The 19,491-nt window shown below is 39.5% G+C and overlaps 2 protein-coding genes and 1 pseudogene across 2 annotated transcripts; 1 reads left to right on the top strand and 2 right to left on the bottom strand.

Annotated features, from left to right (window-relative positions):
* Nucleotides 1–794: 794 nt before the first annotated feature.
* On the bottom strand, nt 795–4,939 carry LOC112170981. Its single transcript, XM_024308239.1, has 3 exons — nt 4,538–4,939; nt 1,477–4,105; nt 795–1,381 (listed from the first exon to the last, which is right to left on the bottom strand). Exons 1-3 carry the CDS (start codon nt 4,937–4,939, stop codon nt 795–797), a joined length of 3,618 nt encoding a protein of 1,205 aa, XP_024164007.1.
* Nucleotides 4,940–7,047: 2,108 nt separating this feature from the next.
* Nucleotides 7,048–9,781, top strand: LOC112170980 (F-box/kelch-repeat protein At3g23880). Its single transcript, XM_024308238.2, has 3 exons — nt 7,048–7,062; nt 7,732–8,890; nt 9,458–9,781. Exons 1-2 carry the CDS (start codon nt 7,048–7,050, stop codon nt 8,878–8,880), a joined length of 1,164 nt encoding a protein of 387 aa, XP_024164006.2. The 3' UTR covers nt 8,881–8,890; nt 9,458–9,781.
* Nucleotides 9,782–12,549: 2,768 nt separating this feature from the next.
* On the bottom strand, nt 12,550–17,945 carry LOC112170979 (annotated as a pseudogene).
* Between the last annotated feature and the right edge of the window lie 1,546 nt (nt 17,946–19,491).

Genomic DNA, 19,491 nt, shown 5'->3' with positions numbered 1-19,491 from the left:
AAGATTGGATATCACGATAACAGATGACATTAGTAGCAGCAAAGACTTTTTCTGAGAAAAAAAAAGAGCCTTCCCTGAGAAAATTCCTTGCAGTGGAAAACCAAAAGAGCACCGAAATCGGTGGCAATTCACAATGAATTCCCTGGTTAGTCCATAACGGACACTGGTCAAAAACCCTAGAATTAAAAAAGTTGTTGATTATACACATGCAATTTACACAATTCAAACTTCCTTACAAACACTTGAATAGTTGATATGTTGTTAGCAACAAGCAAAACTAGAGTTGAAGGTATTCAAGCAATGTCATCAACCAAAGGTAGAGTTGACACTTGACAGTAGATGCACGAGAACTGTCAGTACCTCTGCTAACATTTTTTTTTTTTTTTTTTTTTTTTTAAGGAGAAAGGGATTAGGCGATATTAGTTCCTCGGAGACAGACAATGCAGGGCACTTGTCCCACCCTCAAACCCGAAGGTGAAGGGTCTGCCCCACTTTGGGAACCCACCGCCCGTCCCCCAACTCAATTTATTAATAATAAAGAAGAAAAATACATCGTCCAAGAGAGAAAAACAAAATTAACAGCGAAAGAGAAGAGAGGGAAAACTTCCCCCTCATGAACAAATCTAAAAGAAGAAAAAATCAGCCACATAAGTGAAAACTGGACACACGAAATATGCCAGAAATTCGCTTGCGCCTGCATGTAGATGCTTATGAAGCTAACTTTGCGCACGACCTCCTGGGAATAAAGGCCTCTGAGAAGGTGCGGGCAAGAAAGACAGACGAGCATAATCATCTCAGCAACCTGTGAAGCGATAATTTGGGAGTCCCAAAAAATCCGCCTGCAAGTACCTGTGAAGCTCTGCAGGAGGGCTAGGATACCAAGTAAATGAGTGTTTTGAAACACCTAAGTTTGCCATCTTATCTGCAGCTGCATTCCCTTCCCTAAAAATATGAGTTTTACGAAATTGCATTTGCTGAATGTTCTTCAAGCAGTTTTGCCATCTAACTCTCAAGTCCCATGGAGGAGAGAAAGAATTGGAGGAGAGAGATGCTAAAACACTAATAGAATCACTTTCCAACCACAGAGTAGTCCAACCTCTAGTGAAAGCAACTTCAATAGACACAATAACAGCATAAAGTTCAGCATAAAAGGAAGAATTGCAACCCAGAGGTTGGCAAAAACTCCCTAAATAAACCCCAGAAGCATCACGAAAAACTCCTCCACAAGCTGCAGGACCAGGATTACCTTTCGCCAGACCATCAGTGTTAACTTTAACCCAAGGAGGGAGGGGGGGATGCCATAGGACACGTTGAATCTTGGGCGCTTTACGAGGCTTGGGGCACACCCCAAGGGAAGAAAGAAGTCGGGAATCCAGGACGCCTTTATAGTAACCAGGAACAAGATAACCAAGTTGCCGAATCCATGCCATAATTGAACAACACATTGTAGAAAAAATAGGAGAACGATTATCAAACCTGAGTCTATTTCGCGCCTTCCAAATTTCCATGAAAGTAAGCAATCCAGCTGCCAACCACAAATTATAAAGCTGAGGGGAAAAACCCTTGTGACAAAAGCCAACCCAAAATCCAACAGAGAGTCATAAGCAGGAAATGAGGTTCCAAACTGAGTTGCCAGCCATCCCCAAAGATGTTGGGAGAAAGGGCAGTGTAAAAATAAGTGTAAAGCTGACTCTGCCGAACTGTTGCATAATTGACAGATGGACACAATCGGAATCCCACCTCTTTTCAGCCGATCATCAGTGGGCAAGCGATCTAAGAGAATCCTCCAAGCCAAGAAAGAAAATCGTGGAGGAATGAAGGAATGCCAAATAGTAGAAGCCCAGTCACTCAAAATAAAGTGTCGTCTAAGCAAGTTATAAGAATCAGTGAAGGATAACTCTCCAGAGGCTGTAGGCTCCCAAATGAGCATATCAGGTTCTGTGTCTAAAGGGAGACAAATATCAGAAATTTTCCTGTACAAGTCTGGAAAGGTATCTAGGAAGAAAGAGGGAAACTGCCAAGAATGATCAGAGATGAAATCCGCCACACGTAGATCACTGAATCCTGACCAGTCGAAAAAACCCAACATTTCCAAAATTGGATCTTGAAGCCATTTATCTTTCCAAAAGGACACTGAACGACCATCTCCAATAATCCAACGACAATTGTGGGTGATATGAAGAGCAATAGAGCGGAAACCTGGCCAGATTGAGGATTTGCGGTAGCTCACTTTGGAACTAGATAATATAGGGTAACGAGTTCGCATATAATCACCCCATTGGTTCAAAGAAGTGAAAGAGTTCCATGCAAACCTTAAAACAGCTGCAGAATTAAGAGTTGCCAGGTCACGAATACCAGCCCCGCCCTCTTTTTTCGGAGCACAAACTTGAGTCCAAGTAACAGTGACAATTTTCCGAGTCTCAATATTTCCAGACCATATAAAATTACGTGCCCATGTAGATAACTTCTTCACAAGGTATGCAGGCCATTGATACACTGAAAAACTATGAAGAAGCATACTTTGAAAAACAGATTGCACAAGTTGAGTACGCCCAGCCATAGAAAGAAGCCTCCCCTGCCAACCCATTAACCTTGACTTAGCTCTATTGGCAATAACTTGGAGATGGCAGCTGAGGGGTTTACCACAAAAAATAGGAACTCCCAGATAAATAAAAGGTAGGCGCCCTACATGAAAACCCAATATACGTTGAACTGTACCTTTCTTGTGACGAGACCTAGCTCCAAGATAGAAAGTACTTTTCTCCGCATTAATGAATTGCCCTGAAGCTGCACTATAACGGTTAAAAAACCCACGCAGCCGTTTAAGAGAGTTTTTGTCCCCACGACAAAACACCATGAGGTCATCAGCATATAACACATGAGACGGTGCAGTGCATTTCCTGGGAAAAGATATTGGCTTCAATTGATGGGTTTGGAGAAGTAAGTGAAGGCCCCAGCTAAGAGCCTCCTCTGCAAGACAGAATAAAAGTGGAGAAAGGGGATCTCCTTGTCTAACACCACGAGAACACGTAAAGAAACCTTGAGGAGAGCCATTGATTAAAAGAGATAGTCTTGCTGAGTGAAGAATAGAGCTGACCCAACTAGTGAAAGTGGGAGAGAACCCAAAATTACTTAAAACTCGGAGCAGAAAATCCCAATTTAGAGTGTCAAACGCCTTTGCTATATCCACTTTGATTCCCACATTTCCACCATAAGCCTTTCGGTCCAATAAGTTAAAGCATTCCGAAACCATACCAATACAATGATTAATTCGCCTACCAGGCAGAAAAGCTGATTGCTGAGGGGAAATTATACGTGTAGCAATAGACCCCAAGCGAGAAGCCAAAATCTTAGGTATAATCTTGAAGAGAAAATTGGCTAAGGCAATTGGGCGAAACTGAGTAATAAGCTGAGCATTTGGGACTTTTGGAATGAGAACTAAAAAATTGCAATTCATGTTGGGGAGGATCCAGTTTTGAAGAAAAAATTGACGAACACATGCCACCACATCAGAACCAACAATATCCCAACAAGCTTGATAAAAAGACCCTGAAAAACCATCAGGCCCTGGAGCACTAGAACCATCCATAGAAAAAACTGCACTTCTAATTTCCTCTAATGTAGGAATTGCGGATAGCACCACATTTTCATCATTAGTCACTAGGGATGGAATAACTGAACAAACCTCATCCACATTTGCAGAAGGGGAGGAAATATCATAGAGATTCTGATAAAAAGCCACAGTATGTGCTGCAATGTCTGAAGGGTCAGTAAGTATCCTCTCCCCCACACGGATAGAAGACATTTGACTTTTGGCTGCATGAACCTTGGCATAAGTATGGAAAAAAGATGTACTTCGATCCCCATCAGTAAGCCACTTAACCCGAGCCCTATCTTTCCAATAAGTTTCTTGCATCCTCAGAGCATCTAAGACTGCAGACTTTGCAACAATCTCATCATCAAACCTTTGATCAGTCATGCCACGGGTTGCGATATCTTGTTGAATGTTGACTAAATTTTCACGAGCAGCAGCAACCTTTTGATGGACATTACCGAAAACCGCTTTGTTCCAATCACGCAAACAATGTTTCAAAGTCTTTAATTTCTGCAAAGTAACAAACATTGGGCAGCCACAAAGTTGAAAGGAATTCCAACAATTAGACACTACTGCATGAAAATTTGGATGCTGCAACCACATAGACTGAAACCTGAAAGGCTTGGGACCACTTGGGGAGAGTTTTGAAGCAGAGAAAATCAATGGAGAATGATCAGAAGCAACACGGGGAAGAACAACACAACTAGTAAAAGGCCAAGCTTCAAACCAAGTGGTATCACAAAGACATCTGTCCAAACGAAGCTCAACATGTCCACGGGTGCTCCAACCATTCGACCAAGTAAAGAACAAACCGGAAGTATCTAGATGAACAAAATCACAAGTATCTGACATACTTTGAAAATCTGCACAGGAGAGGCGAGAAGGAGATGGGCCTCATGATTTTTCGTGGGCTCCTAACACAGCGTTGAAGTCCCCAATTACCATCCATGGGATAGACGTTTGAGGACGAAGAGCATTAAGATCTTGCCATAAATCCCTGCGTTTGATATAAGAGGTAGAAGCATATACAAAAGAAAGTTGACTGGGATCATTATCAAAAGGAACCTGTATTGTAACCTGCTGTTCGGAGTTGGAAATAATCGTCGGATTAGGAATATGAAAATCCCTCAACAGCCAAAGATTTGGAAGAGCCGCTCCACAATCATTAGTTGCAACAAGATCCAAATTCAAAGAAGACCAAAAAACTGCTGAAATTGAGGTGAACTTTATCTTTGGCTCAGCAATGCAAACAAGATCTGGTTTGTGAATATGGCAAATATTAGAAAGCTCGGATTGGGAATCATTGTTTCCTATTCCCCTAATATTCCAATAAAGAACCTTCATTGATTGTACTTTTTATTCTTTGTTCTGTCCCTCTTTGGATAAGGAGTTTCACGATCAAGAGCTTGAGTAGCTTGTCGTCTTTGTTTTTTCTGTTGAGACTTAGAGATAACCGGTGTGAAACCATTTTCAGTATTTTCATTAACTCCTTGACCAGTAATTAATGCGACATCCTTGGCTAAAGTTGCAGCATGTTCAAATCCCGGGGGAGCACCCGTAGGTAAATCTACCAGATCAATCCGATTTTCCTCTTCCACCATATCATGCCAACTCCGACCACTATGTGAAGAAAGGGGGTTGGTTGGCTGGGCACTGTAAGTCTTTTGCTCCATATTGGAGTTCACCTCTTCATCACACATTTCAGTACCTCTGCTAACGTTTGGTTCATTTGTCAAGACATTTCTACAAAGCGCTGGTGGGGAAACACAGTTGAAAACAGGGGAACTAAGAGAAACAATGATGCAACACTTAAAGACACAGCTGATCTTTGTTTGTGTTTATAATTTTGACATATTTAGCTTTTGTGCCCACATGGAACATCAAATGAAAATTGCATATACAGCAAAAGCGATAGCAATGGAAATTTATAAGTCCTGTACTGCATATTTGCCTTTTCAGAAACTATCTTTGCTTTTAGTGTTTTTATGAGTTTAAGAGAAGCGGCTTTTTTGGTTAGTAACATGCTTATACGTAGCTATCTTAGCTGGGAATTTTAATCACAAATTGTTTCTGAGCAAAACTTGAAAGGAAGTGTTGTCTCCACTGTTCCTTCCCGTAGTTTTCAGTTGCCTAAAGTCCTAAACCCAACCTGAATTCGGCTGCTGCCCTACAGCCCCAATAAACATTACTTAAGCTAACCTCAACAAGATTAAATTACAACCCATGCAGAATTTCGGCAACCATGTTTCCTCAAAGCTAAGCTAACTAGTTACAAAACCCATAAATTCACCACATACACGATCCGTTTGGTCAACTAGGCTATATCCAAAACTTATCAGTGAATAACTAGATACATTCAGAATAGAACCTTGATGTAATGTAAATAGTGTTTTTTCTGCAATGCAGCAGCTTGCCCAAAAACTACAAGGCCTTGAATATGTATCGAAAGGCACTAAATCATACTGAACAATAGACACTGCAGTTTTTGGCTATATAAAAAATTGCTTAACGAGTTAGTATGCATACAATCTCATAGCTTGGCTAACATATACCAATTGATACTTTTGGGAGATCAACAAGAGTAACTAATTACTTGATACAGGTGTGTATATTATAGAGAGAAGGCCTCCTAAAATTGATCAGAATTTGTGAATATTGCATCCTTTCTGGGATTTGTTTGAAGCCATCGCCTCTTATAGGTCTTATGAAGTAACCTTGAAGTTATAGAAACTAGAAAGTAATATAGGACTAAGAAGTTTGATGAATAAGAAAGCAGACAAACCTGTCAATATGCCCGAGAAGTTTATGACCATCTGGACCCTGCATAAGGAATCACTGCCTGTGATTAGAAGACATGAAAAAAAACTGACAACTGAAGATCCATTAGAAAGGTACTTATAACAATGAAATCCCAGATGGAATCATATGATCTTCATTGAACAGATCGATAGTGTTCCAAAGAATACCCAGAAAGCCAAACGTTTAACGTTGTGTTGCCTTCCACTTGAGGAACCCCAGTTTCGTCCCTTTTCCTCTGAGCTTTCAATTCAATTAACCCACCCCCCTAGCCTACAATATAGCGACACGTGTTCCATTTTTTTGTCCTGGAGAATTTACCAAAGAAATGAGTTAAAATGTCAAAAAAGTAAGTTTCTCAACCGACTGTATACAACGGCTACTTCGTTTACTAATTCAAATCCAATTTTCAATTTTGCGCCCACAACATAAACCCTTTCTGGAACCACAGCTTCTTCTTCAAGATCAAACCTTTCTTTCTTCTCCTTCTTCTTCTATTCTCCCCACTTCAAATCCAATTTTCAATTGTACGTACACGCAGACAGTAACCCTTTCTGGAACCACCAGCTGCTTTTCCAAGATCAAATCTTTCCTACTTCTCCTCCTTCTTCTTCTCCGATTCTCCCCAATTCAAGAACTGGAGGCTTTTGATTCCTATGGAGAACATGAAGGTCAGCTCCCTTGATTTCATTTACCTAACATCTCTGCTTCTCGTTTTGCTATTCCATTTCATATTGAGAATTGTGGTTTAATTTATTTTCCATTACTTGCCATAATTCCCCAATTCGATCTAGATCAAAATTCTCAATCAAGAAAGTGTCTTTGGATAAGGGAAGACGTATGATTTGGTTTATGTTTTCTATTTAATTTCGTGTTGAGAATTGATGACTTGTCCCCGTTTTCACATTTATTTCGTTGATGATTGTTGATTCCGTTACTTTCCACAATTCCCCAATTTGATGTAGAATAAAGGAAGTGTCTTTGGATAATGGATGACTGATTTGATTTATTTTTCAAAAACTAATCTATGAATTTCAATCTAAAGACACACATTTCTGATGGGGGTTATTTCACAAAGATAGAAAGGTTTACAAAGATAGAAGTCTGATGGGGTTAGTTTGATTAAGATTGAAATTCTTAATAAAGAGTCTTTGGATAATGGATGACGACTAATTTGATTTATTTTTCAAAAAACTAATCTAAGCATTTCAATCTAAAGACACACATATCTGATGGGGTTAGATAGAAGATATGTCTGACTGGATTTTTTTTTTCTTTCTCTTTTCAAAAGTAAAATCTAACGTGTGGCTTATCTGTTTGTTTTTATTCCTAATCTGTAGCAATTTGCTGGTCATACGAGAGTTGGTGATATTGAAGTATTAGTGGACAACATCTTGATGAACCTGCCTGTGAAGAACATATGCCAATGCCAACTGGTCTCTAAATCATGGCAAACAATGATAGCTGATTCTGAGTTCAATCACATGGTATGCCAACGTAATTGCCCGGTTAGCATATTTGTCAAATATGTTGATTTTCCCCAGACAGTATGCATCATTCATTACTCTAGTGATACTAGTTATTCTGTGGAAGAATTTGATCTCCCAAGTGGTTTCAAGGAAATTCTGGGCTCTTGCTATGGACTGATATGTCTAGGGGATGAAGAACAGCAGAAGCTATTGTTCTTGAATCCATTTACTAGGTGGATTCAAATCATACAAGAACTGGGAGATACCTCTGGAAACTATGGATTTGGATATGACCTGACTATTGAAGATTTCAAACTAGTCAAGCTGTTGGACAATTACTCTGCTCCTTATGACACAAGAAGAGTAATGATCTATTCAATGAAAGATCATTGTTGGAGAGAGAAATCATATGAAAGTTGGCAATTTAAATTGGACCCTTCAGCTGCCAATTTCGTCGCTGATAAACTATATTGGAGAGGGTTTTTATTGAAAACTCCACAACAACAAGTAGTAGAAGAAGATGTGCTGATCACTTTCAATATCTGCAGCGAGACTTTTGGAAGAGTTCGACTACCTGAAGAACTTTGTGGGCGGTATGTAACCTTTGGAGTGATCGAGAACAAGCTATCTGCTTGCCTCTCTGCTCAAGACATCTCCATATGGTTCTTGAATGACGATCAGTTTCAAAGAAGCATCACTTTGGCCAACTACAAAGCAAATCTTCATTGCTTAGTGCGGCCATTATATCTACGAGGCAATACCATCTTTCTTCTTCGAGCCAAAAGGAAGATTACCAAATACAACATCACTGAAGACTCTAAAGTTCAGATTTTGGGGTTTAACAAGACACCCGTTAGCCTTCAAGCTTTGGGTTTCGGTCTGATGTCGGAACCTAAAGCGAGAATGGAAGCCATTGGTTTTGTTCAAAGCTTATTTCCACTAGTATGCCAAAGGAATGGAAAACATGATGATGAGCCAAGTAAAGAAATTTCAAAAAGAAGAAAACTGTGTCCCTGTTAGTGAGAAACTGGTGAGATAACTCTTCTATGATTTTAATATTTGTCCCTGTTAGTAACTGTTAGTTGCTTTCATTACTTGCTTCTATGAATGGGACTTGGTGTGTTTTTTCTTTTACTGTGACCTGGATCTCTTTGTCATGTTGTGGAGAGTTTTAGAGTACTGCTGGGTTCTATAATGGATTCAACTATTTTAGAGTGTGGATGTATAAAGCTACTGCTATTCTTGCTTGCTTTGTTTTCTTCGTGTTCTTGTAAACTTACCTTGTGTGTGGACGTCTGGTTCACAGTTTGTAGTTCTTGTCAGATTTTCTTACTACATTTTTTATTTTCTCCAAAAATGAACGAGGGGCTGTTTTAGCATGTTGGTGGAACTTCAGTTTTAGATAACTTCTGCCTTGTTTTGACCAGCTTCTTAGTATTAATTGCATTTGGTGTGCCTTGAACTCCTTCTGATGTGACTTAAACTTTCTCTACCTCATTGCGACCTCATCTTTATATTCTCATTATTAGTTTATTTTCTATTGTGCAATGATCTAGGAAGAGTCATTTGACAGTCTCTAACTTCATCCAATTTGCAGATGTCAAGACAATGCTAAGATGGGTTGGTGTTGACAGTTAAAGATCGGTGATAGATGATGCTGAAATGGGCTGACATGCTCTATTGTTCTGCAGTTCTTGATGATAGATGTTAGTTTTCTGGAACAAAGTGTTCCTTTGATTGTTGTAGCTTATAGTCTCTATTTTTTCTGGAATTCTTGATAGATTGATATTGCTTCTGTGGAACAAAGTGTTCCTCGGGTCATTGTAGCTTAAGCTAGCCACCACAAGTGTGTCAAGCTCTGACACACTTGTTGTTGCTAGCTCATTGCTACTTTTTTTTTCCTTTTGATGTAATATGCTTAGAACCTGCTCTTACTCAGGGTTATAAATCAATGTAGATGATACTGTCATTAGACAAAACCTGAAGCAGTATTTGATATTCATTTTGCTTTTTGTTCTTACTGTTGAAAAGTTCAATCTTTCACTGATTAGATAGGAATTTATATATTTGTGAAACAATGGAAATGTCAATTTGGTATGTTATTTTGTAAGTAACTTACAGCATGCTATACTAAAATGCAGATACGTGAGTCATTTGCAGTGCAATCAAATGGATAAACAATAATGTAAAGAGATTTACTTTATTACCAGTTTGTATTCTCAACAGCTTTCATTAATACTTGGAACTTGACCTTTGACATCTTCCATCACTTTTCATGACAAGTCCATTGTATATATAGCTACTCAGTGTTGTACATGTTATCTATCCTCTGTCTAATTTGATTAAGAAAATACATCAAAATATCTATATCACAAGCATTTACAAAGGGTAAAATACCTACAATCTTTGCCTAGCCAAGTCGGACACCAGAAACATGGCCAGTTCTCTCATCAGCATCTATAAACTTATCTCACTTATGAAAGAAAAGAAAAAATTATATTGGTGTTCACATGGATCTGAATTGGGGTGCGAATGTGATCACATGCTAAAAATAAAATGCAAATAATATGTTGCAGTTGGCATTACAATGGATGAGAAGTTGAGAATTGCCACCAATTTCTTGCTAGTTAGCAGTACAAGCTGCTTGAACTTGTGACATGACATCGATACCATTAAACAGGAAACCTCCAAAAAGTAAAGAGAGATTGATTAGTCAACTGCTAACTATGACTATCCTCAGAACAAAGAAAAGAAGAAAGAAAGTAATGAAACTGAGCTGTGTCAAAACAAAGACTTATTCATGATTCTAAATATGAAGTACCCTTCACTGAAAACAAATAAACAAATGCATGACTTACAATTCAATAAAGACTTATTTAGAAATATGCCTGCAGTACTCTGCATGGAAGAGTAATTGACTCGACCGACTGCTGCAACTGTGAGTTAATAGGTTCCATAATCTAATGCATCAGTCTCAATCCTTAGTCAGTATAATGCATCATGAAAATTCCATTATAAGACAAACATTTCAGACTGGTTTACTTTAGTTTAAAAATGATGAAGTTATGGATATCAAAATAAACACAATTCACAATGCTCAAATCAATAGACGAACAATGTAATCAAAAGACCAAACTGGCCAAAACTATAAAGCTGGCACTCAATTATTGAATCGGGGAAGCCAATTCAAAAAAGAATATGTTAACCATCATAGCAACCCATAAATGTAAGACAAAATCATTATATATATATATATATATATATATATCCAAATTGCCAACTGCATTTAGAAAATTTTAAGCTATATATTAAGTCATATTAACCATGATTGGTGCTTATATGCAGACCAACCCATTCTCACATTCTTAATCCATCAAATGAAGGTTGGCACAGAAATACATAGCATTTTCATTGTGGAAGACACAATTTGTTTAGGCACATAGCATTTCCATTTGACCAGAAATAGATAAGTTGATAACAAAAGGCAGCATTACCTGCCTTACAGAAAGAAGATAGCTTGTCCCCTCCACCAACGTTGTTGCCACCACTTCTACCCAAATTTCTTCACTAACAGAGTAACAGAGGCTCATTCCATGACTTAGATGTACGCAAAGTTTTTTTTTTTTCCTCGTACTTATAACTCTTCCACCCATGAAGGAACAATAATACTATTGTCAATATGTTCCAATAAAGAGCATAACTACTGCTTCCTGTCTTGTCACACTGTAACAAGAGATGTACAGAAAACAAATACATTATTTTTTACCCACTGCATAAATAATACATGAACATATAAATTGAAGCAAGAAATTCTAGGTGAAAATCCAAAACACGTGCAACCTATCTTGTAGCTAAGCAGAAATTATATGAATCTTAGTTTTGAAATTCACAATGGTTCTATGATAATCCTTTACCACAAAGAAATGAACTGAAGGACCAAAAATGAACTGAATTCTGTCAAAGAGACAGTTATAAGTAGAAAAGGAAAAAAAAATAGATATATGCTAATACCAAAAGAAAAGACCAATGTGCAGTATTTTAGATAGTACCGAGATTACGATTTAGTGGTACAGAATCTCAATATATAATCCTTAAGAGTATAGAATTCGTCCAAGTACTTTACAAGTCATTGTCTGAGGCCGAAAAAACCAGGTGATCTTTGTTACGAAGAAATCAATTTTGTCATGCCAAAGATGTCAAATATACAATTCACTAAAAAAGGCAGAAACAGCTTTAAGGACATATGATATCTAACTTTCTATGTACCTACATCTAGAAAATATTTGGCGGTGGCATTGGGGCTAATATCTGAATCAACTGCTGCAACTGTGAGTAATTGACTCGACCAACTGCTCCAACTGTGAGTTAATAGGTTCCATAATCCTTAGTATAATGCATCATGAAAATTTCATTATAAGACAAACATTTCAGATTGGTTTACTTTAGTTTAAAAATGATGAAGTTATGGATATCAAAATAAACGTACACAATTCACAATGCTCAAATCAATAGACAAACAATGTAATCAAAAGACCAAACTGGCCAAAACTATAAAGCTGGATTGAATCAGGGAATCCAATTCAAAAAAGAATATGTTAACCATCATAGCAACCCATAAATGTAAGACAAAATCATTATATATATATATATATATATATATATATATATATATATCTTGCCCTTTTGTTCTTAACTGAACCGACCACCGTTGGCGGTGTTGTTTCCATTACTATTAGGATCCACCTGCTTATTCTTGAGCAGGGGATTGGCCTGTTTCCACTTGTGGAACTTCCCAAAGAGGACTTCGATATCTTCAAGGGTTCTCCCCTGTGTCTCCGGTAGCATTGTGCATAAGAACACCCAGCCAACCGCCGCTATTCCAGCATAAAGAAAGAAGGCTCCGCCAATAGTTATGGCCTTGTACAGGGATATAAAAGTCATTGAGACTATCCCACTTGCGACTCTGTTGACGGCGACTCCAATACTACATCCCTGAGCTCGTAGATTTAACGGGAAGATCTCGGAGCTGTAGACCCACGTGATGGGGCCCATTCCAATGGAGAAGAACGCGACGTCGTAGAATAAGACCATGGTGATACAGAGCACAATGGCCCACATGATCTTTTCGTTGCTGTGGTCGATGATGGTGAGGCCGAAACCGAGACAGCCGAGTGAGGCTATCATCCCTGCTACGCTGCAAAGAAGCAAAGGACGACGTCCTATCCTGTCCAGGAAAAAAGTTGGGACGAGGATGAAGACTGTCTTGACGGATCCGACGGCTATGGTGGCGATGAGGAGTTTGTTCTTGGACGTGATTCCGGCCTTGTTGAAGATTCTCGGGCTGTATAAAACGACGGCGTCAATGCCGGAGGCTTGTTGGAAGAAGTGCATACCGACGGCGGCGATGAGAATGTGACGGACGGCGGGGGTGGGATGGAGGATGAGCCCTTTCCACACGTCTTCGCCATGGCTGCGTATTGGGACTTGAACGACGTCGTCGTTGCAGTGTTCGGGGATTCCAGCGGCTTCTTTGATGTCGGCGAGTCGGAGTTTGGACTCTTCCATGGAGTCTGAGGTACGGTCGAGGACTGGTTTGGCGTCACCGAGGCGGCCCTGCATGACCAGCCAGTGAGGGGATTCCGGCATGGCTAAGACGCCAATGGCAAGGAAGACGGAGGGGATGGCGCCGACGCCAAGCATGAGAGTGCGAGCTTGGAAAAGGCCCAGTTGGATATGTACCCCAATAAGATTCCGACATTGATAAACAACTGTTCAAAATTTCAAACACCCAAACATCAATATACTATAGAGATGAAACCATAAAAAAAATTGAGGTGAGTTTGATAACCAAAAATTTTTCCCAACTTCGTGGGGATATATAGAGCAACTCTAAACGCTTTTTAAGAAATGAAGGAGAAGAATTGGCTTATAAATGAGCTAAAAAGAGTGGATCGATCAAAATCTTGGCTTGGGCGAACAACACACTCAACTCTAGCAATAAGAATTTGATAATTATCCGATTTAGAAAATGATTACAAGGTCCGGGACCATGATTCATGTGGTGGTCCTAGTTAATGTTATTGGTCCACATGATGTGTAACGTCCCGAACCTGAATTTACCGGTTTACTAGTCATTTGGACGGTAAACAGCCTTTACTTTCACTTTTACTTTCGGTTTAGTACTTTTTGTGGCCCTAAAAGTTGACCTTTTGTTCGGGTCAAAATTTGAGGAAAGGTTCTTCATGGAAGTTGTAGAGGACGTTAAACCGAGCGCGTGCATATGTGGTGCGTAAAAATCGGACTTAGTATGCGAGAGTTATGGCCAAAAATGTGAAGTTACTGTTCATGGTAATTTTTGTTTAAAATAGAAAGTTACCTAGGGTAGGTTTCCATTTCCGGAAACCCACCCTTCCCCTTTCTCTCTCCTCCCCCCCCGAGCTCTCTCTTCTCCGGTTCGACCCTTTCCTTCCTCCCTCCGATTTCCGGCGATTCCGGCCACCAACCGGCGTGCCACCGGTCACCAGAGGAGCGCTTCCTCCCTCCGAGCACCCCAGCAGCCTTGGTTTTCCACGATTTGGCCGGAAAACCACGGATCGAAGCCTAAACCACTCCGGCTGCAGTTTGGGACTTTTGCCGATTCCCGGCGATTCCGGCCACCTCCGGTCCCCATTTCTTCGTCGAAGGTTTGGTTTTTACCACTGATCATTTCCCCTATGGTCTTGTAACGCGATTTGAAGTGTAGAGGCCGGATCGAATTAGGGTTCTTGAAATTTTCTGGGTTTGTGTTCTTGGATTGATTTCGACTGTTTCTAGTTGTTATTTGGGAATGTTGTAGTTGAGAAGTTGAATCAGTGTGTTGAGTAGGTGCTGCTGCCAAAGTTTGGTGGCCATCGGAGCTGGTGGCGGTGGCGGCGGTGCCGCCACTGTGGGCGGCGGTAGCGGCGGCTAGGGAAGCTTTTTAATTTCATTTTCTGGCTAGTTAAATTCTATAATTATCATAGGGCATATATGTGAAGTTTGGTGAATTTTGGAGGAGTTTGGAATTGTTTGTGAATTTTCGAAGTTTGGAGTTTTGTGGTGGAATCATGGGACATCCGGCCGTCGGATTTCCCTCGTTTTCATTATTGGAATATGTAAATTGAGGAATTGGAATTGTGGAAGAGATTTGGGGTGAATTTGAGAAGTATTGGAGATAGAGATTTTCAGGTTTCGTTTAGGTTCGTAATTATTTTATCGAATTGCCGTTTACGGAAATTTAATTGTGTACAGGGCAATGTTGCGAGCTACGGCTAGATAAAGGAACTCGTTTGTGTGGTCACCCAATAGTACTGTGAGTGGACCTTTGATTTTAATTGATGCATGCAAATTAAATTCCGCATGTTTTAAGATATTGATTTATCAACTTATTTATCGAGCATTTTATTTTGTTTGGTTTATGATTGATTTATTGGTTTGAACATTTGAATTAAATTTCGTTATGCTCGATTTGAGGACTTTGACTCATGCGGATCAATTTATACTATTTATTTATTTCTACTCGACGATTTGAGATTATTAATGAGTTTCGAGGAAGTATAATTTTATACTTATTTATACCTTACTTATATTTGAACCTGAGTTGAGCTTGGCGTGCGGGGTCACGTCTTTATACATTTGGATTTTTACTTTGTGAAATAAGTGGGGAAATTATACAGTTTTGCTTGGCTTTCGACTATCTTCTTTTTCACCATACGCGGGTCATGTGTTTAGGTCTCCTCCTCACTTACTTTGTGTTTGTGGGTGGCAGTGAGGTAGCTTTCTCCTCCTCACGTGGGTGGTAGTCGAGGTTATATTCTCCTCCTCGCACAATCTATGTGCGAATGGTAGTTGAGGTTATTAGTTCTCCTCCTCGCACAATCTATGTGCGAATGGCAGTCGAGGGTAGGTAGAGCCTGAGGGGCTCCATTCCCGTATGGTGAACCCATTTCCCCTATGTTCTTTGATTGTTGTTCTTAGCTAGCGGGGCTAGCTCGATTTTCATTTAACCAGCGGGGCTGGTCTTGTTTTCCTTGAGTATCGGAGTTCCAACTTTTTCTTTTAAATCATATGGGACTAGCGGGGCTAGTCGGTTTTTATGAGTGGAATTTCTCTTGTTTTGTTTTCGTTAATCATTGCATGCATCGGGAATTTCTAAAAGAAATAAATGTGGGAAAGTATAAAATCCATTTGGTTTATATTTGTTTATTTTTGTCCACTCACGCTAACGTTTTTATGTACTTTCCCCTGGGCCCTTCGTTTTCAAATGCCCAGTTTGCAGGCGTTATTAGTTGAGGTCGGGCGTACGTGGTTCGAGGCATAGTTGACGAATAGCTTCCGCACTTCTTTGTTTGGCTCTGATCTATTGTGGGTTACTGTTTTGGGTAGTCCACTTTAGGGGTGACTCGACCAGTTCACGGTAGAGTTATCACTAAGGTGGGCCCCGCAGGGCCACCTCGGGTTCCAGGGTGGAATCCGGGGCGGGTCCTGTCATGATGTATACTCATTACTGATTGGATTTTTTTTTCACCCCCTGTCCCCACCAAATTCGAATAATTGGATTGGTCTAGACCACCATATAGCAATATTACATTGTATTCCCGGACCACAGAATAATTTCCCCATCAAATTTATACTAAATGATATAACACAATTACAAGTAAAAGGGTCATAATGGACAATTCTCAGGTTTACCCCTTGGGACCTTGGGTGAGCGAGCATATTCACCCTCTCTTGCAATTAATGCATAATAACTTTATGATTTTCTAAGTCAACAATTTATGTTGTATAACGTAATACAAAGATTAACTCTGTAAAAAATTAATCAAATTGAAGACCTTTTAGTTATTCATTTCTATGAAATACATGGACGGTTCATCATAATAGTAATAAGTCTTGTTAGAACTATCCATTTGTTTGATTCAATCAGATAATTAAACGATTTCTTATTCAATTGATATTTTACAGAGATTATCTTTAAATGCTAATTTAATATATGGACTGTTGGATTATAAATTTATTAAGTAAAAATATGTTAATCGACAATGTTGGTGAATATGCTCGTTCACCCTAGGGGTGAACCTACGAAGTGTCCGGTCATAATTACGTGTAGATAAATTTTGTAAAACAAAACCGAAAAGTCTTATACATAATATTCAATGCCTTGCGATCAAAAAGTTGTGAGTCGAAAGTAAACGAGTTCCGACCATGTATATGACCAAAACTCAAAGAAAGGGTGGTGTTACCTTGGGACTTTGGTCTGTTTGATGCTTTGTTGGGTAAAATCCAAGAGAATATTCTAAAGCTTGCTTGATAAGTGCTTCAAAGATTATGATTTAACTAACACGCCAGAAACAAACAAACAAACCTACATCAGCAAAAGACGTGAGGAAACCACGAGACGACGCCGGAGAAACTTCGGCGGTGTAGACAGGAGCAATCATGAGGGCATAACCGACGCCGATTCCAGCAACAAATCTCCCGAACATGAGGAACGAGTAGTTGGTGGCGAAGCCCATGAGAAGAGAACCGGCAAAGAAGATGGCTCCGGCGAGGACTATGGTATACCGACGTCCAATCCAGTCGGACGTCCTGCCGGCGGCGGCGGATCCGATGAGGGAGTAGAGATTTAGAATTCCAACTAGAACTTCGACCTGCACGTCGGAGATATGGAGGTCGTCTTTGATGAAGATCGCCGCTCCACTCATTACACCAATATCTGTAGATAACACAAAGAAATTAACCATACATGCATATAAATAGTTCTCGAGATATCATTTCACAAGGAAGAAACATAAACGATTACTTACCATAACCGAGTAGGATCGAAGTCATGGAAGCCAACATAGCACAAGCTAAAGCGTACTTGTTTCTCTTGGGCTTGGGTGCGGGATCGAAATCCGCAATGGTTTTCTGGGTGGGTTGGCCGGAGACGACATTTTCCTCAGCTCTCCGGTCAGCCATCTCGTTAATAAACTAGAGATGGACTAGGAGCTGTAGGGAGAGATTCGGTTATGTGGTGGTTAATTTGAGGAGGATGAAATAACTGTGGAGTAGTAGTGTTGGGTTAGACCGTTAAGAGGCTTAGCGCTAAGCTATAAGGAGTGTGGGTATATATAGACCCCAAACTACTGGTCACATCAGGTAGTGTCATTACGACTCGCATCATTCATGTGGACCAATGGTTCACTTTCACAGCAGGCGTAGATTAATAATTGGTTGTGACAAACAAACTTAGATGAATCACTCTGATTAATTAAGCTAAGTTATCGACTAATTGAGTTGTATCTAGTGAGGGTACAATATAGTAGCAGAGTTGCATCATTTAATGAAATTTGTGATAGGTTAAACTTTCTGTCACATCAGCTGCCACATAAGATGAGATACAGATGGTATCTAAAAAATTGGTTAATCTAACAATACGCAAAAAGAAACACTATACTATATTAATACTCCATCAATAACACATTATATGATTTTTCTTTGCGTCGGAGAGATAAATATGACTTTTAGTGTATTTAGACCAGGTAAATATGGCCTATTAGTGATCAAAATAAGAGTTATGATTGTACTCAAGGCTAGAGTGTCAATATCAATTATGTAGAGTGTCAATATCAATTCTGTTGTCAAATATTGTAGGGCGCATATAAAAGTGGAGAGTCGTGACATGGTTTTGCTAGGATTAGTCTTTGGTAGCACTATATATAATGCAGAGTCTGTCAAGGGCTGAATTCGTCGAATTCGCTTCTCAAAACTTGAAGTTGATACCCGCCACCACCGGAGTCAACTAGAGTCGGCATTGGATTGTCACCTTGTTATTCATAGCCAATTCCATATATGCACACAAACTCTAACCAATCCAACATCCAAAACTGGACCCAATGACTCGCCAATGAAATGAGAATGACAGGCGCGCAAGGTGAGGAAGCTCGTCGGAAAGCCAAAGATGTGAACTGAAATCGTCCAGACGAACAATATTATCGATTGGAGCAATTGTCATAGTCGTTTAATTTAACACCACCGGCACGAGATCAAAACTCCACGGACCGGCTCTTTGACCTAGCTATATAGTTTAGTGCTGGAGATGAATAAACAAAAACAAAAAACCACGATTACAACCCTTGTCTTAAGATTTGCCGAACCCTGCTACAAACCCTTTTGCCCATATAGGCATTGTGATTGAATGCTTTGCAGTTTATCAAATGAACGACCAACATGTAAAATGATACATCGAAAAGACGTATTAAAATTTGACCCAAAAAAAAAAAAAGTATTAAAGCATGAGAACAACATCAGCGGCCCGAGATTTTGCACCGTAAGCTTTATCATTATATATAAACTTGACAACTATTAAAGCCAAGAAATAATATTCTAACTTAGAGGTTTAGTGTAATGATAAGAAATTGTTGACCATATTGTGTTAGTAAAACCATGCACACAGTTGCATAAATAAGTGATTGAAATATCATATGAACAAAACTTCTGGTTTAATTGTATACATAATTTCATGCATGCATGCCGGCCCCGTACAACTAGAAATGCATGCAGCAGCCGGCAGGATTAAGATCCTGTTTCTAAAAAGAACAAACAGGAATAATTTGATCGATTCCTTTTATA

This window comes from Rosa chinensis, chromosome 6, assembly GCF_002994745.2.
Source record: "Rosa chinensis cultivar Old Blush chromosome 6, RchiOBHm-V2, whole genome shotgun sequence".
Classification (NCBI taxonomy): Eukaryota; Viridiplantae; Streptophyta; class Magnoliopsida; order Rosales; family Rosaceae; genus Rosa; species Rosa chinensis.
This window is presented reverse-complemented; position numbering and strand designations above follow the sequence as displayed.